The 25367-nt window shown below is 36.5% G+C and overlaps 1 protein-coding gene across 4 annotated transcripts in view; it reads left to right on the top strand.

The window, feature by feature from the left end:
• ZRANB3 (zinc finger RANBP2-type containing 3) overlaps positions 1 to 25367 on the top strand; it is a 307849-nt gene that overhangs the window by 11882 nt on the left and 270600 nt on the right. For 3 of the 4 annotated variants that reach the window (XM_045868960.3, XM_064586450.1, XM_064586451.1), the window contains exon 2: positions 17330 to 17500. In XM_045868960.3, the coding sequence (XP_045724916.1) occupies positions 17337 to 17500 (164 nt within the window). In that variant the 5' untranslated portion in view covers positions 17330 to 17336. Of the gene's footprint in view, positions 1 to 17329; positions 17501 to 25367 lie in introns of those variants that run through there. The other variant, XM_064586452.1, reaches the window with a different exon arrangement.

Below are 25367 nucleotides of genomic sequence, written 5' to 3'. Positions count from 1 at the left end.
TAAATTTGCTTATAAACCTAGTTATATATAAATTATTTTTATTCTGTGTACGTAATCCTGCTATGTCATGTTATATTTTAATTTTTTTACTTTATATTTTTAATTGAAGTATAGTTGACATAAATGTTACATTGGTTTTGGGGATACAATATAATGATTTGACAAATCTATACATTATGGTATGCTCACCACATAGCTTCATGCAACTTTAATTATAATACCATTGACTATACTCCTTATGCTGTATCTTTTATCCCTGTGACTTATTTGTTCCATAACTAGGAACTTGTATCTCCCACTGTCCTACACCCATTTTGCTCATGCCTCCCTCCCACCACTGCCACTACATCCATTGGTGTGTTCTATTTATGGGTTTGTTTCTGCTCTTTGCTTGTTTGTTTATTCATTTGTTTTGTTTTTTAGATTCCACATATAAGTGAAATCACATAGTATTTGTCTTTCTTTGTCTGACTTATTTCACTTAGTGTAATACTCTTTTGGTCCATCCATGTTGTTGCAAATGGCAAGATTTCATCCTTTTTTATGGCCGAGTAATAGTCCATTGTATATATACCCCAACTTGTTTACCCATTTATTTATTGAGGGACACTTGGGTTTCTTGGTTATTGTAAGTAATGATGTAGTAAACATAGGGTGCATATATCTTTTTGAGTTAGTGTTTTTGTTTTCTTTGGGAAAATACCCACTAGAGGAATTATTGGATCATATGGTAATTCTCTTTTTAATTTTTTGAGGAGCCTCCATACTGTTCCTTACAGTGGCTGCAGCAATTGCAATAGTGTGTGAGGGTTCCTTTCTCTCTGGATCCTCGCCAACACTTATTATTTCTTATCTTTTTGATTCCAGGTATTCTGACAAGGTTAAAGTGATAATTCATTGTGATTTTGATCTGCATTTTGCTGATGATTAGTGATGTTGAGCATCTTTTCATGTGTCTGTTGGCTATCTGTATGTTTTCTTTAGAAAAATGTCTATTTAGGTCCTCTGCCCATTTTTAATCAGATTTATTTGTTTTTTTCGGTGTTGAGTTGTATAAGTTCTTTATATATTTTGGATATTAATGCCTTACCAGATAGATCTTTTGCAGATATCTTTTCCCATTCACTAGGTTGCCTTTTCTTTTTGTGGATGGTTTCCTTCCCTTTTTATTTTGTTATAGTCCCGATAGTTTATTTTTGCTTTTGTATCCCTTGCCTGAGGAGACATATCTAGAAAAATGTTGCAAAGTCAAAGAAATTACTGCCTGTGTTTTCTTCTAGGAGTTTTATGGTTTCATGTCTCACATTTAGGTCTTTAATCCATTTTTTTTTTTAAGATTTTATTTCTTTTTTGACAGAGAGAGACACAGTGAGAGAAGGAACACAAGCAGGGGGAGTGGGAGAGGGAGAAGCAGGCTTCCCGCTAAGCAGGGAGCCTGATGCGGGGCTTGATCCCAGGACCCTGGGATCATGACCTGAGCCAAAGGCAGACGCTTAACGACTGAGCCACCCAGGTGCCCCGGTCTTTAATCCATTTTGAGTTTATTTTTGTGTATGATGTGAGAAAGGGGTCCAGTTTCATTCTCTTGCATGTAGCTGTCTAGTATTCCCAGCACCATTTATTGAAGAGACTGTCTTTTTCTTATTATATATTGTTGCCACCTTTGTCATAGATTAGTTGACCATATAAGCATGGGTTTATTTCTGGACTTTCTTTTCTGTTCTGATGATCTATGTGTCTTGTTTTTGTGCCAGTACCATATTGTTTTGATTACGATAGCTTTGTAGTATATTTTGAAATCTGGGACTGTGTAATACCTCCAGCTTTGTTCTTTCTCAAGATTGCGTTGGTTGTTCAGGGTCTTTTGTGGTTCCATACGAGTTTTAGGGTTATTTGTTGTAATTCAGTGAAAAATGCCATTGGTATTTTGATAGGGATTGCATTGAATCTGTAGATTGCTTCGGGTAGTTGGGACATTTTAACAATATTCTTCCAGTGCATGAGCATGGAGGGTCTTTCTATTTGTGCCATCGTTCATTTCTTCATCAATATTTTATAGTTTCCAGAGTAAGTCTTTGATCTTTGTGGTTAAGTTTATTTCTAGGTATTTTATTCTTTTTACTGGGATTGTTTTAAGTTTTCTTTCTGCTACTTTGTTATTAGTGTATAGAAATGCAACTGATGTATGTGTATTAATTTTGTATCCTTCAACTTTACTGAATTCATGTATTTTAATAGTTTTATGTGGAGTCTTTAGAATTTTCTTTAAAGATTTTATTTATTAGAGAGAGAGAGAGAGAGCGCGCATGAGCAGGGGCAGGGGCCGGGGCAGAGGGAGAGGGAGAAGGACAAGCAGATTCCCTGCTGAGCACCGAGCCCATTGCAGCACTCGATTCCAGGACCTGAGATCATGACCTGAACTGAAGTCAGATGCTTAACTGACGGAGCCACCCAGGTGCCCCTGGAGTCATTAGAGTTTTCTTTTTTTTTTTAAATTTTTTTATTGTTAATGTTAATCACCATACATTACATCATTAGTTTTTGATGTAATGTTCCATGATTCATTGTTTGTGCATAACACCCAGTGCTCCATGCAGAACGTGCCCTCTTTAATACCCATCACCAGGCTAACCCTCCTCCCACCTCCCTCCCCTCTAGAACCCTCAGTTTGTTTTTCAGAGTCCATCGTCTCTCATGGTTCATCTCCCCCTCCGATTTCCCCCCCTTCATTCTTCCCCTCCTGCTATCTTCTTTTTCTTCTTCTTCTTCTTTTTTCTTAACATATATTGCATTACTGGTTTCAGAGGTACAGATCTGTGATTCAACAGTCTTGCACAATTCACAGCGCTCACCATAGCACATACCCATTAGAGTTTTCTGTGTGTAGTATCAGGTAATCTGCAAATAGTGACAAGTTAACTTCTTCCTTAGTAACTTGGATACCTTTAATTTATTTTTCTTGTGTGATTGCTGTGGCTAAAATTTCCAATATTATGTTGAATTAAAGTGGTGAGAGTGGACATGCTTGTCTTGTTCCTGATCTTAAAGGAAAAGCTCTTTGTTTTTCACCATTGAGTATGATGTTAGCTATGGTTTTTTCATATATGGCCTTTATTATGTTTAGGTATTGTCCATATAAACCTATTTTGAGAGTTTTTATCATGAACAGATGTTGATTTTTGTCAAATGCTTTTTCTGCATCTGTTGGGATTGAACAAATGATTTTTATCCTTAATTTTGTTGATTGTGGCATATCACGTTGATTGATTTGCTAATATTGAACCATTATTATGTCCCCGGAACAAACCCTCTTGATTGTGGTGACTCATCCTTTTAATGTATTGTGAATGTGGCTTGCTAATATTTTGTTGAAGATTTTTGCATCTGTGTTCAGGGATATAGTAGTTTTCTTTTTTTAGTAGTGTCTTTGGTATCAGGGTAATGCTGGCCTCATAGAATGAATTTGGAAGTTTTTTTATTTTTTGTTTTTCTATTTTATTTTTTGGACTAGTTTGAGGAGAATAGGTATTCATTCTTCTTTAAATATTTGGTAAAATTTGCCTGTGAAGCCATCTGGTGTTGGGCTTTTGTTTGTTGGGAGCTTTTTGATTACCAGTTTTATTTTCTTACCATTAATTAGTCTGTACAGATTTTCTGTGTCTTCCTGATTCAGATTTGGGACATTGTGTATCTAGGAATTTATGTGTTTCTTCTGCATTGTCCACTTGTTGGCATATAATTTTTTATAGTATTGTCTTAATTGTCCACTTGTTGGCATATAATTTTTTATAGTATTGTCTTACAATTCTTCGTATTTCTGTGGTGTTGAATGTTACTTCTCCTCTTTCATTTCTAATTTTATTTTTCTCCTGTTTGATTTTGTTTTTTGGTAAGTCTGGCTAAAGGTTTTTCAATTTTGTTTATCTTTCCTAAGAACCAGTTCTTAGTTTCATTGATCTTTTCTATTTTTTTGTTTTGATTTTAGTCTCTGTTTCATTTATTTCTATTCTGATCTTTATTAATTCCTTTCTTCTACTAACTGTGGGCTTTGTTAGTTCTTGTTCTAGTTCCTTTAGTTGTAAGGTTAGATTGTTTCTTTGAGATTTATATTGTTTCTTGAGGTAGGCCTGTATCACTAAATATTTCCCTCTTAGAACTGTTTTTTCTGTGTCCCAAAAACTTTGGACCATTGTGTTTTCATTTTCATTTGTCTCCATGTATTTTTTAATTTCTTCTTCAGTTTCTTTGGTGACCTATTTGTGTTTTTTCCAGTTTTTTCGTGTGATTAATTTCTAGGTTCATACTGTTGTGGTCAGAAAAGATGCATGATATGATTTCAGTCTTCTTAAATTTATTGAGACTTGTTTTGAGGCCTAAGATGTGATCTGTCCTGGAGAATGTTCCCTGTGCACTTGAAAAGAATGTGTATTTTGCTGTTTGGGGATCAGATGTTCTTTATGTATCTTTTACGTCCTTCTGGTCTAATTCAAAGGTGGTGTTTCCTTATTGGTTTTCTGCTTGGATGAACTATCCATTGATGTAACTGAGTATTACTGTCAATTTCTCCCTTCATCTGTATTAACTTTTGTGTTATGTGTTTTGGTGCTCCATCATTGGGTGCATAGATGTTTATAATTGTTATATCACCTTTTGAATTGTCCCCTTTATCATTATGTAGTGTCCTTTTTTGTCTCTTGTTATATTCTTAGTTTTAAAGTCTGTTTTGTCTAATAGAAGTATTGCTACCCTGGCTTTTTTCTCACTTTATTTGCATGGAATATCTTTTTCCTTCCTTTAACTTTCGTTTTCTATGTGTTTTTAGGTCTGAAGGGAGTCTCTCTCTCTTTTTTTTTTTTTTCAAAGATTTATTCATTTGACAGAGAGAGCACAAGCAGTGGGAGCGGGGAAGGGAGAAGTAGGCTCCCCGCTGAGCAGGGAGCCTGATGTGGGGCTTGATCCCTGGATTCTGGGATCATGACCTGAGTTGAAGGCAGATGCTTAACAGACTGAGCCACCCAGTCACCCCTGAAGGGAGTCTCTTGTAGGCAGTGTATAGATTGGTCTCTCTCGCTTTTTTAAAAATTTTCTGCTCCCCTTTGTCTTTTGATTATATCATTTAATCTATTTACATCTAAAGTAATTATTACTGGGCATGTGGTCTATTGCTATTTTGTTAATTGTTTTTAGTTGTTTTTGTAGGTCTTCTCTATCCTTTTTTCTTCTCTTGCTCTCTTTCCTAGTGATTGATTACCGTCTGTAGTGTTATGCTTGGCTTTCTTTCTCTTTATTTTTTGTGTATTTATTATAGGCATTGTGTTTGTGGTTACCATGAGGTTCAGATGTAGTATTCTAATTATATAGCAGTCTATATTAACTTGATGGTCACTTAAGCTTGATTACATTGATGTCACAACCTTGAGGTCATGACCTGAGCCAAAATCAAGAGTTGGATGCTTAACAGACTGAGCCACCCAAGTGCCCCTTATTTTTCATATTTTTATTTGTAATTTTCTTCTAATTATGAACTTTCCTTTTCCACTTAAAGAATTCCCTTTAAGATTTCTTGTAAGGATGCTTTAGTGGTGATATACTCCTAGCTTTTGTTTATCTGGCAATTCTATCTCTACTTCAATTGTGAATGATAATCCTCCTGGATAGACTATTTTTGGTTATAGGTTTTTTTCCTTTGAGCATTCTGAATATATCATGCCACTCATTTCTGGTCTGTAAAGGTTCTGCTGAGAAATCAGCTGACAGCCTTAGAGTGTTTCCTCTGTGTGTAACTTCTTGCTGATTTTAAAATTCTCTCTTTATCTTAAACCTTTGACATTTTAATTATTATATGTCATAGTGTGCACCTTCTTGGGCTATCTTTTTTGGAACTCTATGCTTACTGAACCTGGATGTCTGTTCCTTCCCAGGTTAGGGAAGTTTACGTCTATTATTTTTTCAAACAAGTTCTCTACCTTTTTCTCTCTTCTTCTCCTGGGACCCCTATAATGTGATTGTTCATTTGGTCTTGTCTAAGAGAACCTTTACCTTATCCTCATTTTTAAAATTATTGTGCTTTGAATTTGTTCTTTGCTCTTCATCTCAGGTATTTTCCAAACCCTGTCTTCCAGATCACTGATCTGTTCTGCATCCTCTAGTGTTTTGTTGATTCCCTCTAGTGTAATTTTTATTTCACTTATTGTATTCCTCAATTCTGATTGGTTATTTTTTTATATTTTCTCTTTGTCAAAATTGTCATTAATTTTTTCCACTTTTCTGTGTGGTAAGCATTTTTATGATCATTACTTTAAACTTTTACCAAGCATATTGCTTTTGTTTTGTTTCATTTGGAGCATATTCCTCTGTCTCCTCATTTTGCTTGACTTTCTGTATTTGTTTCTATGGATTAGGTGGAACAGCTGATTCTGTAATTGTCCCCTGTGAAGACTGTGTGTGCCTGGTGACTTTGGCCGGCCGGCTGGAGCTGTGTCTGGGGTGCACTGGGGTTCCTGGGACAGTCTGTACTGGTGCTGACCTGATATGATGGCCTGAGCTGAAGTGGGCATACATTGGGGTGATCTCAGGGCTCTTTTTGCAGGGGGCACCCTGGCAAGACAGCTAAAGTTGAAATGCATGCTATCCAGTGTGTCCTGGGACTGTGCAGAGAGTGCCTTGGTAGGACAGCTAAAGCTGAAGTGGGTGCGGGCCAGTGCAGTCCCTGGGTTCTCTGCACAAAGGGCACTCTGGCAGGGTACCTGAAGTTGAAGTGTCCCAGGGTTTGCTGCATAGAGGGTGCCCTGGTGGGGCAGCTGGAGCTGAGGCAGGGTGCAGGCCAGGGTGTCCCTTGTGCTACATGTAGGCGCACCTTGGTCAGATAGCTACAGCTGAAGTATGCATGGGCTGGGGCATTTCCTAGGGCTCTCCATGTATATGGTGCCCTGGGAGGACAGTTGAACCTGAAGTGGGTGCAAGCCAGGATGTCCTGGGAAGCGTAGCACAGGGGATTCCCTGGTGGGGTGACTGGAGCTGAGACTGGTAGAAGCTAGAATGTTCTGATGTGCTCATGCAGGGGGTGCCCTGGCAAGGTGGCTGGAAACTTTGTGGGGTGGGGACAGTGGTGTCCTGCTGCATTCCATATAGGTGGTGCCCTTGGCAGGTAGCTAAAACTGATGTGGGCATGGGCTGGGGATTCCTGGAATGCTCTGTGGAGGGGGTGCCTTGCATGGGTGGCTGGAACCTAAGCAGGGGTGAACCGGGAGGTCCTGGAGCACTCTGTACCAGGGCTGCCTTAGCAAGCTTTCTGGAGCCAGAGTGGTGTGGGCCTCGGGTGTTCTGGGGTCTTCGGTCCTGTATCACCTTGGCAGTATGGCTGGAGTTGTAAGCAAGTGCTGACCAGGAGTGTCCTTGTGTGTGCTGCTCTGGGGCTGTTTTCGTGGGATGGCTGGGCCTGGTGTGGGCTAGGGGCCCATGGCTCACTGAGCGAATAAGCTACATAGGGCACCCAGACCCTGCTCCTGTTTGCACTATCAAAGTGGATACAGAATGTAAACTGTGATGCTCTCTAGCTCCTCCACCCTGGAGAGAGTTCCAGCAGCTCTCTTGCTGTTTGATGGAGATCTATGGCTGGATATTTTACAAACTAGCCTCTCTTTGAAACCCTGACATTTTCTTCTGTGCCAAGGGCATCCGGGGCTCCTATGGGACGGGGACCCTGTGGTCACTAATGTGGTAGGCTGGCTATTAACACCTGGACCCTGCTGCCATCTGTACTCTCAAGGTGGAGGATGTGCATAAATGTGGGGTTTGCCAGCCTCTCATACTTGGAGAGAGTTCCAGCAGCTCCACCATTCAGCAGGGTTCTAGAGCTAGTTCCTTTATATTGTAGTTGCCCTTCTAAACTGTCGCTTTTTTTTTTCTGTGCCCCAGGGTAGAAGAATCTGCTCTGTGTCTTTCAGTCTTATCCCTTCACACTGCAGATTGCAGCATCAGAGGTGGGATTTCCTTTGTTACCATGTCTTCATCTCTCTTGCCTTTCTCTATGTGGTCTATCTTTTGTTGTATAGAAGTTGTTCACTCAGCCCTCAGTTCTTCAGGAGGGGTTGTTCTGTAGTAAATAGGTGTAGAATTGGTGTGTCCATGGAGGAGGTGAGTTCAGGATCTTCTTACGTTGCTGTCTTGGACTGGAACCAAATTTTAATTTTTTTTTCTCTTATTTCTTTGTCCTTTTCCTTTTGTCTTATTCAACTGAGGTGATTCCACTATTAAATAAAATTGGCAATAACAGGCATATTTGTGTCTTTTATGACCTTGCAGGTAAAACTTTCAACATTGTACCTTAAGTCTGATGTTTGCTGAAGGTTTTTGGTAAAAACTTGTATCATATTAAGGAAGTTCTCTTCTATTTTTCCTATGTCAGGTAGCTTTTGTTGTAAATGAATTTCAAATTTTATCAAATGCTTATTTCGCCACTGTTAAGATGACTGTACAATTTCTTTATTTTGTTATTTTTGAGAATTACATTGATTGAGCTTTTTTCACAGTGCATTTTTTAACAGCTTAATTGAGATGTAACGCGCATACCATAAAATTCACTTATTTTGCAATTCTTTGACTTTTGTTATATTCATAGAGTTTTGGAACCATCATCACAATCTAATTTTAGAACATTTTCATCACTTTAAAAAAAAACCTAGTACTCGTTAGCAATTGTTCTCTGTTCTCTGCCATCCTACTCTTCCCATCCCCTGTCCCAACTCTAACCCTAGGCAACTATTCATTTACTTTATGTCTGTATGAATTTGCCTAATCTGGACCTTTCATATAAATGGAATTACACAATATGTGGTTCATTGTGACTGGCTTTTGTCACTTAGTGTAATGTTTTCAATGTTCATCCATGTTATAGCATATATCAGTGTTTCATTGCATTTTATTGTCAAATAATACTCCATTGTATGGATACACTGTATTTTCTTTACCAGTTCATCAGGTGATGGACATTTTGTTTGTTTCCCATTTTTACTTTTATGAATAATACTGCTATGAAAATTTGTATGCAAGCTTTTGTGTGTATGTGTTTTTGTTTCTTTTGGGTATATACCTAGAGGTAGAATTTCCAGGTCTTATGGTAAGTAATTATGTTTAAAATTTTGATGAACTGCCAGACCGTTTTCTACAGTGCTACATTTTTATACATTTCCACAAGCAGTGTTTGAAGGTTCTAATTTCTCTACACTTTTGTCAACACTTGTTAGTATCTATCGTTTTTCCTTTAGCTGTCCTAATGAGTGTGAAGTGTCTTATTTTGGTTTTTATTTGCAGTTTCCTTACTACTAATGGTGTTGAACATACTTTTGTGTGCTTATTGGCCATGTATATACCTTCTTTGGAGAAATGTGTATTCAGATCTTTTGCCCATTTTTAAACTGGATTTTTTTTTATTATTCAGTTGTAATTCTTCTTTATATATTTTTGTCATACACAATGTACAAATATTGTCTCCCCTTCTTTGAGCTGTCTTCATTCTCTTGATTTGTAGCTGTAAAGTTTTTAATTTTGGTTAAGTCCAGTTTATCTATTTTGTTGTTGTTGCTTTTAGTTTTGGCTTTGTATCTAAGAAACCGTTGCATAACCCAAGGTCATGAAGATTTATTCTTTTACTTTCTTGTAAGAGTTTTTCCATTTTGGCTACTACATTTTAGTCTTTGATCCATTTTGAGTTAATTTTTATGTATGGTGTTAGTTAGGGGTCCAAGTTCATTCTTTTGTATCGGGATATCTAGTTGCTCTAGTGCTATTTCTTGGAAAGACTCTTCTTTTCCTGTTGAATTGTTTTGGCACCCCTGTGAAAAATGAACTAACCATAAATGTAAGAGTTTATTTCTGGACTCTAAAATCTATTCCATTGATCTATCATCATGCTAGTACTACACTGTCTTAGGTAGCTTTGTGCTAAGTTTTACAACCAGGAAGTATAAGTCCAAGTTTGTTCATTTTCAAGATTATTTTGGGTTTGATTGAGTTTTGAAAGTTTAACTAGGCTTGTGTTCCTAAAATAAGCCCGTTTTATTTTATTTTATTTTCCCTAAAATAAGCCCATTTTACATGTCTTGGTATTTTAGGCTTTTAATTTATGCTGTCTTTGGTTTGCTAATATTTTGTTTACCCAAGAATATGAGAAAATGGCTTGTGTGTGTGTGTGCTCACATGTGGTATGTTTGTATTGTGTTTGTCAGATCACTGTGTTTCTCCCAACCTGATGGGGGCCCTCAAATGTGGGGTGATGAAGATTGGGTGGGGGCTTTTGGTATGGGTGGTGAAAGAATTCACCTGAGGCGGGACAAAGGAGATAGAAGTTTATTAAATATACCACAAGAGAGCAAGGGGCAGGACAGCAGAGGAGAGACTGCAATGAGGCAGTGGTTGAGGGTTGTTTTTAAAGGGGGAAGGTGAGGAGGTATTGGGATATATGGAATTTTCCCTTTTTTGGTAAATGTGTGTTTGTTAGTACTCCATTGGTCAGTTAGGGCTTATGGATATTTTGAGGTGGGTTTCCTGATGGGCCTATCTGTATTCAGCTACGTGGTCGCTGTGGGCTCTTTTGCCTTGCTCTACATTTCATTGCTCAAGCCTGTTGTCTAAAAGCAGCCTCTACCGGACGCCTGGGTGGCTCAGTCAGTTAAATGTCTGCCTTTGGTGCAGGTCATGATCCCAGGATCCTGGGATCGAGTCCCGCATCAGGCTCCTTGCTCATCAGGGAATCTGCTTCTCCCTCTGCCTGCTGCTTCCCCTGCTTGTGCTCTCTCTCTGACGAATAAATAAATAAAATCTTAAAAAAAAAAAAAAGCAGCTTCTACAATCAAGTTTAGGCTGGCTTCGTAGAATGAGCTTGAAAGGAATACATCTGTCATTCACTAAATGGCTCAAGTTTGTATATTGGGTTCTTCAAATCTTCCATATCCTTTTTCTATTTTTAATCTGCTTATACAATCAATTACTGAAAGAAATATATTAAAATCTTCCACTGTAATTATAGATTTGGCTATTCTCCTTTCTCAGATTTTCCTTTTGTTTTTGTGTATTTGCATTTTATTTTTTATATATTTTTAAGGCAATGTTTATGTTTTTAGTAAGCTAAACCTTTTATCATTATAAAATACCCTTTATTTCTAATAATACCTTTTAGCCAATATTTGTTGCCTTAGGGGCGCCTGGGTGGCTCAGTTGGTTAAGCGACTGCCTTCAGCTCGAGGTCAGGATCCTGGAGTCCCGGGATCGAGTCCCACATCGGGCTCCCTGCTCAGCGGGGAGTTTGCTTCTCCCTCTGATCCTCCCCCTCTCATGCTCTCTGTCTCCCATTCTCTCTCGCAGATAAATAAATAAAATCTTTAAAAAAAAAATATTTGTTGCCTTATGTCAATAAAACTATACCAGCTCTATTTTGATATGCATACTATGTCTTTTTTCATTCTTTTCCATTCAGTGTTTAAGATGTGTCTTTTTAAAGCAGCATATAGATACTGATTTTTAAATCCAGTATGATAATCTTTTTCTTTTAATTGGCATTTTACTTCATTTCTATTTAATGTGTCTTCTATTCACTGATTCTCTTTTTGTCTGTATCTATATCTACTGCTTATTTCATCCAACAAATTCTTTTTTTAAATTAAATTAAATTAAAAATTTTTAAGATTTTTTATTTATTCATTTGATAGAGACACAGCAAGAGAGGGAACACAAGCAGGGGGAGTGAGAGAGGGAGAAGCAGGCTTCCCGTGGAGCAGGGAGTCCGATGCGGAGCTCCATCCCAGGACCCCAGGGACCTCAGCTGAAGGCAGACGCTTAACGACTGAGCCACCCAGGTGCCCTATAAATTAAATTTTATTTTTAAGTAATCTCTACACCCAGCGTGGGGCTTGAAATTGCAACCCTCCAACCAAGAATTGCATGCTCTATTGACTGAGCCAGCCACACATCCCTCATTGAACAAATCCTTAATTAAAAAAATAAAAATAACAAAATCATCTCCTCAAAGTCTATAATATCTCTGAGCAGCCATTTGGTTTTTATTTCCAAATAAATTTATTAGTACTATATTTCAACAATAGCTGATTCTCCTCAACACGATTCTAATATTTATTTAGGAATGTATCAGTAAATTCCATTTGAATTTATCTTGTTCCCAATTGATTATAAAAATGCCATCTTGATCTTAAATAAACTATTGAAAATGAAAACTTCCCTTTATTCACTTCTCAAGTGTTGTTTATCAAGAGAATTGCTTAGAAAATGAGTTCTGCTAGATTTTGCTTTTACTAAACTTCCCTAGCCAATGATTTTAATTTTGATAATTTTAATAACATGGTATTAAAAGGTAAATATTCTTGGTTCCATCTTACCAGCTCCCTCAATCTTACTAAAAAATAAAGTTGTATGTATACAATGAATAAAACTTTTTCCTAAATTTCTGAACTAAATTCTCTGTACTTTTCATGATTAGACATACACACTTAGTATTAGTTTCTTGATAAGTTAGAAGATGAAGCCCAAGTCTTCCTTTATTAACACAATATTGGTTACACCTGACCTTTTGCAGCAGATGAACCTATATGACTGACCCAAATGAGGTATTTTTTATTATAATATAATTTTTAGACTTTCTATAGTATAAGTGGGAAAGGGTATTTTAAAATTATTTTATTTTGAATATTAACTGAAATATCCCTGTGTTATTAATTAATCATACCACTACTTATTTTTAAGTTCTTTATGTATCCAAATACCTATTTGAATCATCAGTGAAGCAGGGACATCCCACAATTTTAGTTCAGTTGAAAGTTTTCTAAACATTTTTGTACTGTTGTAGACTTTTTTAATCTTCATCTATATTTTTTCTCTTATTTGTGACTCTCTTAAAACAATTTTTTTATTAAAATGGCTTTAGTTTCATTGTTTATTTTTACAAATGTAGTGCTTGATTCAGTCTTACTAAAATAAATCAGATAAGTTGCAGTATGACCTCATTTTAGCAGGTATTTTTTTCTTGGTGTTTGTTAAAAATTTTTACAATGTAAAGAAAGCAAAGATAATAGACAGTAAAATGGTTTTTGTATTTTTTTTTCTGAGCTTCTTGCTAGTGTTCCACCCTAAACTAATGGTATGAGGTACTCCTTAAAACGCTAACCCTCAAAATTGCTTCTGAAACCCTATTAGTTCTGGAAAGCAGACATGGCACTTTCTACTGCTGCTACCCTTGCCAGAATGGGTTTCACTTATTCACTGCTTCTTTGAGTTTTGACTTTCTGGATTAAAGTCTGGAATGGGTATATCTAATTAGCAAATCCAATTTCTGTAAGGCAGGCTGAGAAAGGAAGAATTTGCTATTTCCAGCTTTTCTATTGGGACATGGTATCTGACTCCTACTCAGATTTGTAATATGAGGAAAATGCTAGACATAGCAGGGGTCCCAGATGTTGGGTGGCCTCAAAGAATAATGTAGATAGACTATCCTATGTCAACTCCCAAATACATATATCCAGCCTTGTTCTCTCCCTAGGGTTCCAGACTCATGTATTTCCAAATCTGTTAGACATTTCCACTTCATAATTTACAACCATCTCAAAGTTTATATATTTCTAAAAGATGTATTGATTTTTTTTCTCCCCAATCCGTTTCTTCCTTAGTCTTTACTATCTCAATAAATTTGCATCAATTCCATCACTCTAAATGTACATCTTGAGTTCACATGTCCCTCATTCTCCACATGTCCTCCATCAGCAAGTTCTGTTTGCTTTACTTCTGATTCATTTCCTGAATCTCTCCAGTTCTACTGCCAAAGATGATTCTTGCCTTGTCTGTTTCAGCCTGGTAATAAATTTCTTGCTTTAATGCTTTATGCTTTTTGAACCATTCTCAGTTATTTACTCAGTGTTTTGGTGGTGTTGTTGGGAAGGGATGCCTACTCACTGGTGTTTAGGAGGACCTTATCAGACAGGTTTGAGTCTGTCATAAGTCATATCCAAATCCAGTGGCCTTCAGATGTAGTGGGGCCTTTATGGACTGGCCAAGTCCTCTAGGGACATTTATCCCCTATCTTTCTATTAATAGCTTTGTCCTCTACTGGTAGTTTTTAAAATATAAGAGTGTGTCCCGCTCCTGCTTAAAACTCTCCAGTAAGTGCTGTCTAATACAGCTTTCAGTGAAGATTGAAATGGTATATATCTTCACTGTTCAGTATGATAGCCACTAGTCACAAGTGGCCACTGAGCACTTGAAACATGGCCGATGCAACTGAGGAACTGAAGTTTTAATTTTTTTAATTTTTATTATTTTTTTCCAAGCCAAACTGTATCCAGCTTTATTAAAGATACTTTTCATAAACAATCATGGTATTTCAGGCAGCACATGGGAAGATAGTCATTAACAATATTCCATAACTGTTATACTTCCATGGATTACCAAAATCAGAAAGCCACTATAAAACCCAATGGAGTCTTCATCTGATCCCCTGAACAGGGTAAGTTTAGAGTGAGGGTTGACATTTCACATTTAGCATGTTGTTCAACAACCTTTTCACAAGCAGACACTGACTTTCAGGAAATGAAATGAAGATAGCATAATTAGCAATCTGAAGATCCACAAGCTAAAAAAGGAGGTCTTTTGAGGGATGCCATCTCCATGGTGACACTGTAAAGTCCAGATTGCCTGACATATACTGGGAACCATGTCTTGGGGTCAAGTTCCAACAGATCTCTGGGTTTAAGGGAGTTAAGTCTATGTTGAAGGCAGACAGGGAGAAGACCAAAAAAAAGAATTTTAGTTTTTCCATACCACAAGGCATTTGTGCCAAGGTGGCTAATGTGTTTCAACATCAAGGAATCCCTCCTCCTGGGAACCAAAAGGAAGATTCTCAAAACTACAAGGGAGGGGCGCCTGGGTGGCTCAGTTGGTTAAGCGACTGCCTTCGGCTCAGGTCATGATCCTGGAGTCCCGGGATCGAGTCCCGCATCGGGCTCCCTGCTCGGCGGGGAGTCTGCTTCTCCCTCTGACCCTCTTCCCTCTCATGCTCTCTGTCTCTCATTCTCTCTGTCTCAAATAAATAAATAAAATCTTTAAAAAAAAACAAAAACAAAAAAAACCCTACAAGGGAATGGTGTTTTTCCATTTGTATCAGTCTAGCTTCAGAGATATTCTGTTAGTGATATATGCCCTTCCCCCCCAAACAACAATGAAATGTTCTGTGTGCTAACAACATAGCTTAAAAGAAAAAAGTAAAACAAAATTCTGCATTTTTATAAAACTTGATAAAAAATAGTATTTCAAACTGTACAGTCACAAGAAATACACAGCTATCAAAAATGCACACACTTCACTTGGCATCTCCAGCACCTTCAGCCTTCTGTGCCTGGTCTGTTCTGGCATCTCTGTTTTCTGCAGGGTTATCCCCAATCTTTGCCCATTGGTACCTTCTCTCCCTTCTTTGCAGGGGCCTTTCTAGGCTTGGGCTCTGGCTTTAGAGGAGCAGGTTTAGCAGATAACTTTGCAGATCTTCTCTATGGCTCATTCTTCACCTTAGCTTTATCTCCTTTAGCATCCACTTCAGCCTTTCTCTTGGGCATGGTGGTGATGGTGGTACTGGATGCGGAGATATAGTGGCATGGGCTTTGGCTGTCCGGAGGTCATTCTTGTGTCTTCTTCACACCATGCCTGGAGTTTTAATTTTTAACTTAAATAGCCACTTCTGGTTAATAGTGTTTTGGATGGCAGAGCTGGATTGGCTCCCCTTCATTCTTAAAATAGAATCCAAAGCCCTTATCAGGGCCTTCTATGATTTTACTCTTGCTTATCTCAGTAGCTTCATCTCATACTATTCTCTCCCTTGGTTCAGCCACATTGGCCTCCTTTCTGTTTCTAAAGATCACTCAACCCTTTTTCAGCTTGGAGCCTTTCCGCTGATGCTGTCTGCCTGGAGGGCTCTTCTCTCAGTTTTGAACTTGGTTGACTCTTTCACACCCTTCAGTCTGTGGAGTAAGCATCATCTAGGAGAGTCCTTACCTGGTCAGCCTACCTAAATTGGTCATTACGATCTTAAGTTCCTTCATAATATTTACACTATACTGTAATTAATCATTTATTTATTTATTTTTAGTCTCCCCCTTAAGAATATAAGCTCTTTTGGGCGCCTGGGTGGCTCAGTTGGTTAAGCGACTGCCTTCGGCTCAGGTCATGATCCTGGAGTCCCTGGATCGAGTCCCACATCGGGCTCCCTGCTCGGTGGGGAGTCTACTTCTCCCTCTGACTCTCCCTACTCTCATGTGATCTCTCTCATTCTCTCTCAAATAAATAAATAAAATCTTAAAAAAAAAAAAAAGGAATGTAAGCTCTGTGAGGGTATGGTCCTTGCTTCTCTAGATCCTGGCATGTAATATCTATTTATTAACAAATACGCACTGAATTCTTGAGATTCTTAGACATTGGATACAGAGGTTGATTATTTTTTTTTGGGTGGGGTAAAATTTTATAAGTCTGCAAGCAATTGAGAAAAAAGCGAATTTGTTTTAAAGATGAAGTGAGATTACACATAAACAGATGAAAAGGTGCAATCTAAATACAAAGTATTATTAAAGAAGTTTTATAGTTTAGTGATTTAATAGGACTTTTTCTTGCAGAGCTCTGAGAATTTACAAATATATGAAATTTTCATATAGAAAATTAAATTGACATCTGTGGAAACCCAGGGGTGAGGGAGGTGCCAGTCAGGCGGAGTTTATACTGTGTATTCATTTGATTTAAAAGAATTCATTTTAATATTTAAAAATGAATCTCATTTAATATTGATTTAATTATAAATTTGGAGTTAATATCTTTGTATTTTGTAATTTTTGAAATGCAGTTTTACCCCATTCTTAGAAAATTTGGTGTGATATGAAAATGTACATCTACAAAAGGATTAATTAGAAAAGAATTCCTCTTTCTGTAGCAAATCATTCCTTATTTAAAAAATTATTTAGTCTTAAAAATCTGGCTGATTTATAAACTTTCAGTGAAACATTTATTGCTTAAAACAGGATAATGGTTATGTCACGGTTCAATTTGAAATATAAATGAAATAAAGGGTGCTGAGTTCCCGAATTGTGCACTAAGTAATTGCTTTTGGACTTAGTGCTTTGAATTTTCTTAATAGCTCATTTTGGATTGTGATGTAACCAATTTATATCTATGTAGATAGTATATCAAAGCTAATGGTGAGTACTTTATTATTATTTATGTTTAATTCTCTAATACACTCAGTAATAACTATTTCCCTACCCCTCCTCTTTTGTGATTTCTTTTTTTTTAGGATCAGGATGCCTAAAGTTCATAAGATAAAAAAGTCTCTTACACCTCAGATTTCTTGTTTGACAAATGAAGATTCTTATAAACAGTTGGATTTTTTGCCTGACAAACTAAGAGCAAAGCTGCTTCCTTTCCAGAAAGATGGCATTGCGTTTGCCCTCAGAAGAGATGGCAGGTAAAGTACTTTTTTCAAGACATGCTAAAAATACTTAATTTTGGAGTGTGTATATATATAAAAAAGAAAACAACAAAAGTTTGTGCAAACCAGTTTTTTGTGTGTGTACATAGTCTTCCTATTAATTTTTTTTACTGTATCTTGAAATAATTTTAGGATATACCTCATTTTGCCTTCTTGAATTATATTTTAGTTGACAATACAGCTCTACATTAATAGCCATTTTTTTCCTAGTACGTGGAAGGTTGTATCCTATTGACTTATGTCTTTCATGGTTGCCATTAAAAAGTATGCTCTTGAGTCTCAAAAACTTACTTTGCAGTTGACTTACTGATTACAAAGAGAAAATTACAAAATGTATATTTAGTATAACCAATAGTGGGGCAGCTATAGGCATAATGTGCTGCACAGGAGTTATACAACATTTCTTTCTGGAAATACTTGTCCTGTTGATAATGGGGAAACAGTCAAACCAGCTCAGAATGTGAGTTCTTTTTTTAGGACAATTGACCTGAACTCTTCAAATGATACAGTGTCATGAAAAACCAAGGGAAGTGATGAGAATGTCCTAAATTGAGAGACCGAAAAATTAAAACATCTGAAAGTAATACATAAATCTTGATTAGATCCTGGATAAGTAAAAAAAAGCTTTAGAGGACATATTAGGATAACTAGGAAAATTTCATCTGTGCTCTCTTAGAGTGGTGTTATTGAATTAATGTCAGTTATCATGGGTGAGGTAATGATGTTGTAGTTGAATGTTCTTGTTCTTGGAAAGTGCATGATAAAGAATTTGGGATGAAGAATTGTGATAGCAGCCTACTTTCTATATTTTCCCAAAAGGAAAGGACATATATATGTTTAGATAAACTTTGAGTCAGTCAGTCACAATGTTAACACTGAAGCTGGTGAGTGGTTAAGGGTGCTCGCTATAGTATTCTCTTTGGATTTTCTGTCAGTTTGAAAATTTAAAAAAAGAAGTGATCAGTCTGATTTTCATTCTTTGTAGGTCATCTGTGTTTTCTGATTGGATCCAATCTTTTTCTTTATCTGATTTTAAGATTTTCTCTTGGTCTTTGGAGTTCTGCAGTATCACAATAATTTATTCAGTGTAGTTTTCTTTTTGTTTATTCTCCTTGAGATTATTGTGCATTTTTTAATCTGGAATTTGTCATGTTGATTCTGGAAAATTCTCCGCTATTATCTATTTTTAAAAATTATTTTTAAAGATTTTATTTATTTGAGAGCAAGAGCATGAGCGGTGGTAGGGGACAGAGGCACAGGGACAAGCAGACTCCCTGCTGAGCAGGGAGCCCAACGCAGGGTTCCATCCCAGGACCCCACGATCATGACCTGAGGTGGAAGGCAGACGCTCAACGAACTGAGCCACCCAGGCACCCCTATCTCTTTAAATATTGATTCGTACTCATTCTGTTTATTTTCTTCTTCTGCAACGTCAATTAGACTTAAACTTAACCTTTTCACTCTATTTTATGCTTCCATTAACGTGTCTTATATTTTCTGTGTCTATCTCTGCTACAATATGGCTACTTTTAAAGATCTCTTTTTAAAAATAAAAGATCACGATTTAGTTATTCTAATCCATTTAACTTACCTATTCAGTGTTTAAAGAAGTTTTTGAAATGATGTATAAAATATATGGAAAAAAGTATGCAGATTATAAGTGTACAACTTGAAAAATTTTTACAGTATCACCATCACCAAGATCAAGAAATAGTACATTACCCGCATCCCAGAAACCTTTCTCTTGCCCCTTCCCAATCACTACTGCCTCCTTCCTCTCCAAAGGTAACTACTTACCCTAACTTCTCAATCTACAGATTACTTTTATATATTTGACTGTATCATTGTAATCATCCATATGTATCTTTTGTGTCTGAGTTCTTTTGCTCAACATCATTGTGATATTCTTTCTTGTTATTGCATGTGGTTGTAGTTGGTTCATTCTCATATAAAATTCCACTGTGTAAATATACCATAATTTTTTTTATTCATTCACTATTGGTGAATATTTGAATTATTACTAGTTTGGGGCTTTTACAAATAATAATGTTATGAACATTCTTATACAAATCTTTTGGTAAATACATACATACACATATATTTCTGTCATGTGTATACCAAGAAGTATAATTGTTGTATCATAAGATCTGTATATATTGCAAGTAAATAACTTCCTATATTAGTTTGCCAGGGCTGTCATAATGAAATACCACAACTGGGTGACTTAAACAACAGAAATTTATTGTCTCACATTTCTGGAGTCTAGGAGTCCAAATTCAAGGTGTAAAAAAGAGTTGATTCCCACTTAGGGTTGTGAGGGAAGGATCTGTTCCAGGTCTCTTTCCATGATTTGTAGAACACTGTCTTCTTCCAATGTCTTTTCACATCATCTTCTCTCTATTCATGTCTATTCCCTTTCTTTAAGGACACCAGTCATTATTGGATTAAGGCCCACCTTAATAATCTAATTTTAACTAATAATATCTGCACTGATTCTGTTTCCAAATAAGGTCACATTCTGAGGCACTGGGTGTTAGAACTTTAACATATAAGTTTTGTGGGGACATAATTCAACCAATAACTCAGACAGTTTTCAAAGTGTACCAATTCTTGTATCAATAATGTGTAAGAGCCAGCTGTATCACATCTTCACCAACACTTCTTATTGCCTGACTTTAATTTCATTTTAGGTATTCTGGCAAGTATATAATGATACCCATTTAGGTTTTCATTTGCACTTTTCTGATAACAAATGAAATTTAACACCTTTTCGTATGCTTATTAGCCATTCTGTCGTCCTTTATTATTAAGTGTCTGTTCATATGTTATCCATTTTTCTACCAGGTTGTTTGCCTAATTGTTTTCTAGGAGTGTTTTGTCATATTTATATTCTGGATACAAATTTTTTGTCAGATATATATGTTGCAAATAAAATTTATCAGGCTACAGTTTTCCTTTTCTCTCTCTCACTGATCTCTTTTGATAAGCAAAGTTCTCAGTTTTAATGTATCTTTTTTTTTAATTTTTTTTTTTTAAAGATTTTATTTATTTGAGACAGAGAGAACGAAAGAGAGAGAGTACATGAGAGGGGGGAGGGTCAGAGGGAGAAGCAGGCTCATTGCTGAGCAGGGAGCCTGATGTGGGACTCGATCCAGGGACTCCAGGATCATGACCTGAGCCGAAGGCAGTCGCTTAACCAACTGAGCCACCCAGGCGCCCCAGTTTTAATGTATCTTAAATACTCATTATTGGTATTGTATTTTATGGCTGGCACTTTTTGCATCTTATTTTACAAAACTTTGTCTACTACAAGGTTGTGAAGTTTATTTTCTATGTCTTCGAAAAACTTTATTGTTTTGGGGCGCTTGGGCGGCTCAGTCGTTAAGTGTCTGCCTTTGGCTCAGGTCATGATTCCAGATCCTGGGATCAAGCCCCTCATCTGGCTCCCTACTCCACGGGAAGCCTGCTTCTCCCTCTCCCACACCCCCTGCTTGTGTTCCCTCTCTTGCTGTGTCTCTCTCTGTCAAATAAATAAATAAAATCTTTTAAAAAATTAAAAAATTAAAAAATTAAAACTTTATTGTTTTATTTTTAATTTTTTAATTTTAATTTTTTTAAGATTTTGTTTATTTATTTGTCAGAGAGTGAGAGAGAGAGAGGAGGCATAAGCAGGGGGAGCGGCAGGCAGAGGGAGAGGCAGGCTCCCAGCTGAGCAAGGATACCAACATGGGACTCGATCCCAGGACCCTGGGATCATGACCTGAGCCGAAGGCAGACGTTTAACTGACTGAGCCATCCAGGCATCCCTGTTTTATTTCTTACATTCAAGTCTACATTCCACTTAGAATTGAGTTTTGTATGTGGTATAAGGTGGGGATCAGAGTTGATTATATATTTATTATTGTATTATTTACTTTTGTCTATTGGTGTCTGATTGATCCATCACAATTTATTGGAAAGACTAACTTTTCCCTACTATATTAGACCTTTGCCATAAATCATATAATTTTATGTGTGTCTTTCTAGATAAGTGCTGTCTAATGGAACTTTCTGCCATTATGGAAATGTTCATATATATGCTGTTTAATTCAGTAGCTGCATGTGACTGCTGAGTTATTGAAATATGGCAAGTGTAACTAAGGACTGAATTTCATATGTTAACTAATTTTAATTAATTTAGATTTAGCCACGTGTCTGGTGGCTACCATATGGGACAGTATAGGTATAGATTCTTTGTTTTATTTTTCTGATTGTCAATCTTTGTGTCAGCACCATACTTCTTAATTATTATAACTATAATAGATATTTTGGTCTGAGATAGCATAAGTCTTACAACTTTATTATTTTTTTCAAAATTGCCTCAGCTCTTGTTGACCCTTTGCATTGCCTATAAGTTGTAGAAATCATTTATCGTTTTTCACCAAAAAAGTTGCTGCAATTGTGAATGGGATTGTTTTGCATCTGTAGATCAGTTTGGGGAGAATTGATATCTTTACAGTATAAAGTATTTTAATCAATTAATGTGAATATTTTTCCTTATTTAATTGTCCTTCATTTATTTTCATCTATTTATTCTTTCCCTTAATTTCTTTTCAATAAGGTTTTTTTTTAAGATTTTATTTATTTATTTGACAGAGAGATATACAGCGAGAGGAGGAACACAAATAGGGGGAGTGGGAGAGGGAGAAGCAGGCTTCCCGCAGAGCAGGGAGCCTGATGCGGGGCTCGATCCCAGGACCCTGGGATTATGACCTGAGCCGAAGGCAGATGCTTAACAACTGAGCCACCCAGGCACCCCTCAAGAAGATTTTATAGTTTTCAGTATATAATTCTTTCATGTATATCATTATATTTATTCCTAGGTGTTTAGTATTTTTGATGTTGCTATAAAATGTCATTTCCTCCCTCTGGCTTTTCTAAGATTTTGTCCTTGTTTGGTTATCCAAAAGGTTTGCTATGTATGATGTGCCTAGGTTTGCATTTAAAGTTTTTCATCTGTGGGTTGATGTCATTTATTAGTTCTAAGATAATACTCAATCTCTTCAAATATTATTTTTGCCCCATTCTTTTCTCCTTGGTCTCCCATTATACCTATATTAGACCTTTTCTCTGTGTTCTATATATCTCTTTTTATTTTATTTTTTAAAAAAATTCTGTGCTTGGGCGCCTGGGTGGCTCAGTTGGTTAAGCAACTGCCTTCGGCTCAGGTCATGATCCTGGAGTCCCGGGATCGAGTCCCACATCGGGCTCCCTGCTCGGCGGGGGGTCTGCTTCTCCCTCTGACCCTCTTCCTTCTTGTGCTGTCTCTCATTCTCTCTCTCAAATAAATAAATAAAATCTTTTAAAAAAAAATTTCTGTGCTTTATTTGGATATTTGTTGTTTACTTATATTCTTCTTTACTAATCCTAAATTTTGCTATTAAATTAATTTATTGGATTCGCTAAAGGAAAAGACCATCACTCAAAATACTTGAAACCAAAACCCATTAATTATTGCTGAAACAAAGAGGCTGAATTTATTACTTGCTAAGCAAGGGAGAAACTGTGCTTCTTAAACATGGCAAACATAGCAAAGAGTTGGTGTTGAATCAGAGTTTGGGGAAGTTTGGAGTCTTTAAAAAGCCGGAGTGTTTAAGTATTTGCTCAATATCACAGTATACTTTAGGATTAGCTGACTGATGTCAAAGAACAGTTAGTCCTTCCCTATCTTGAAATTGGAGAACAGAAACATTTTATTTTCTGTTTTTGATGTCAGATAGTGTATTTTTAAGTCCTCGAATATCCAGTTCCTGTCTGCTGGTTATGTTGATAATATCTTGCTTCTTGCCATGTTTTAATTCCATCTCTTCTTTCTGTAAATATTTAGAACATACTTATTTTACATATCTGAAGTCCTTTGGAGGCTAATTTTACTTTTGTTCTTGTTATTCATGATGGTTTATTTCCCAATGTATTTGCTAATTTTTAAAATTTTTGTTTTTATAATTAGGTAATCTTAATCTCTGAATTTTGAGAGACTTAAAGAATGGGTAAATTTTTTTAGGGAGGATTTGAAAAATTAAATTATTGTTTTTTTTCCCACAGCACAGAGGCAGTATAAATTCAAAACCTCAAATACATTTTCAGGTAGGCTTGTGATTATGAATTTTGATAATTAATTATCACCTCATGCTAAACCATAATTTTCTTTAGTGGCTTTTAAAAAAATTTAGATACAATTAAATTTAATAAAATGCACAGATGCACAGGTTTTATGTGTATATTTCAGTGAATTCTGATGTTTGTCTACCCATGTGTTTTTTAATACCTCTGTCAATATATAGAACACTTCTACCACCCAGAATAGACCTCTTTCTAATCAACCTCATCCCCATGAATTAGGAAACTGTTGAGCTGACTTTTGTCACCAGAATATGTTTTTTTATGGTTACTTGATGCTCTTTATTTTTTTAAGTTTTAATTTTGAAATAATTTAAACTTTGATTTAAAAAAGGTACAGGGGGGCGCCTGGGTGGCTCAGTTGTTGGGCGTCTGCCTTCGGCTCAGGTCATGATTCCAGGTCCTGGGATCGAGCCCCGCATCGGGCTCCCTGCTCCACGGGAAGCCTGCTTCTCCCTCTCGCACTCCCCCTGCTTGTGTTCCCTCTCTCGCTGTGTCTCTCTCTCTGTCAAATAAATAAATAAAATCTTAAAAAAAAAAAAAAAGGTACAGAAATAACTTTCATATACCCTTTACCTCGATACACTAATTTCTAACATCTTAGCACTTTTCCTTTATTATTGTATTATTCTCTCTCCCTCTTCTGTCTTTCTACACACACACACACACGTGCACTTGCACACAAAGTAGTATTTATTTTTTTCAAAGCCATTTGAGATCAGGTTGCATATATCTTTCTCCTTTAACCTACAGTATTTAAGAATAGTTAATATTTTAAGAACAAAAATATTCTCTAACATAACCACAGTACAATCATCAAATTCACGAGATTTAATCTTTAATCTCCATATATGTTGTTTTTCAGACTTTCATGACACTGAATATAGGCCAACGTATTTTATAGAATGTGTCTCAATTTTTTTAAACGTTTTCTCATTATAGGGTTTAGATTGTGCAGTCCATTCTGGATTAGTACACAAGGGAGAAAGAAGTTCTATCCTTCTCAAGATATTGCTTTTGAAGGTACACAGTGTCTATCAGCCCCTCACTGGTAGTGTTATTTATTTTTTTTTCTGGAATGGTAGTGTTAATTTTGATTATTAGGCAAAGTGTTATAACTACCACACTCTCTACCACGTAGTTGCTATTTTTCCCTCTCACAATTGTTGCCTATTTAACAAACAACTAACATGAGATGTTCAGACCATGTAAATATGCTTCCCCTTATCTAGGTTTCTCTTTTGAATTTAGCTTCCATACATGTTCTTGCTCAAAATAATTTTTCCCCTGATAGTTATGAAATGATGATTTATTAATTGGCATTTTATTGTAAGGAAGAGCCCTCCCTTCTGTTGCAGCAATCTCTCTCTTTTTCTCTTTTTCCCTGTCTGTTTCTACCCATTTATCTATCCATCCATTCATCCGTTCTCTTGGATTCCTAGTGGGTTATAATCCCTTACTATACCATAGCTTACTTTAGTCTGTTTTGGAACTTGTTGCAAATGGAATCATGCAGGTGATATGAGTCTCTGACGACTTTTGCTCATCATGTTTTTGAGATTCATATATAGTTTTGATCTTTGAATATAAGACAGTTATTTTGTTCATTCACTTGCTGATGGACATATGGGTTGATTCTAGTTTGGGAGTCTTATGAATAAAGATGGTGTTAACATTTATGGAC

This window comes from Mirounga angustirostris, unplaced genomic scaffold (assembly GCF_029215605.1).
Source record: "Mirounga angustirostris isolate CCGP_5_RB_7025 unplaced genomic scaffold, mMirAng1.0.hap1 SCAF_3, whole genome shotgun sequence".
Classification (NCBI taxonomy): domain Eukaryota; kingdom Metazoa; phylum Chordata; class Mammalia; order Carnivora; family Phocidae; genus Mirounga; species Mirounga angustirostris.
The sequence above is the reverse complement of the archived record's forward strand: the minus strand, read 5'-3'. Positions and strand labels throughout refer to the sequence as shown.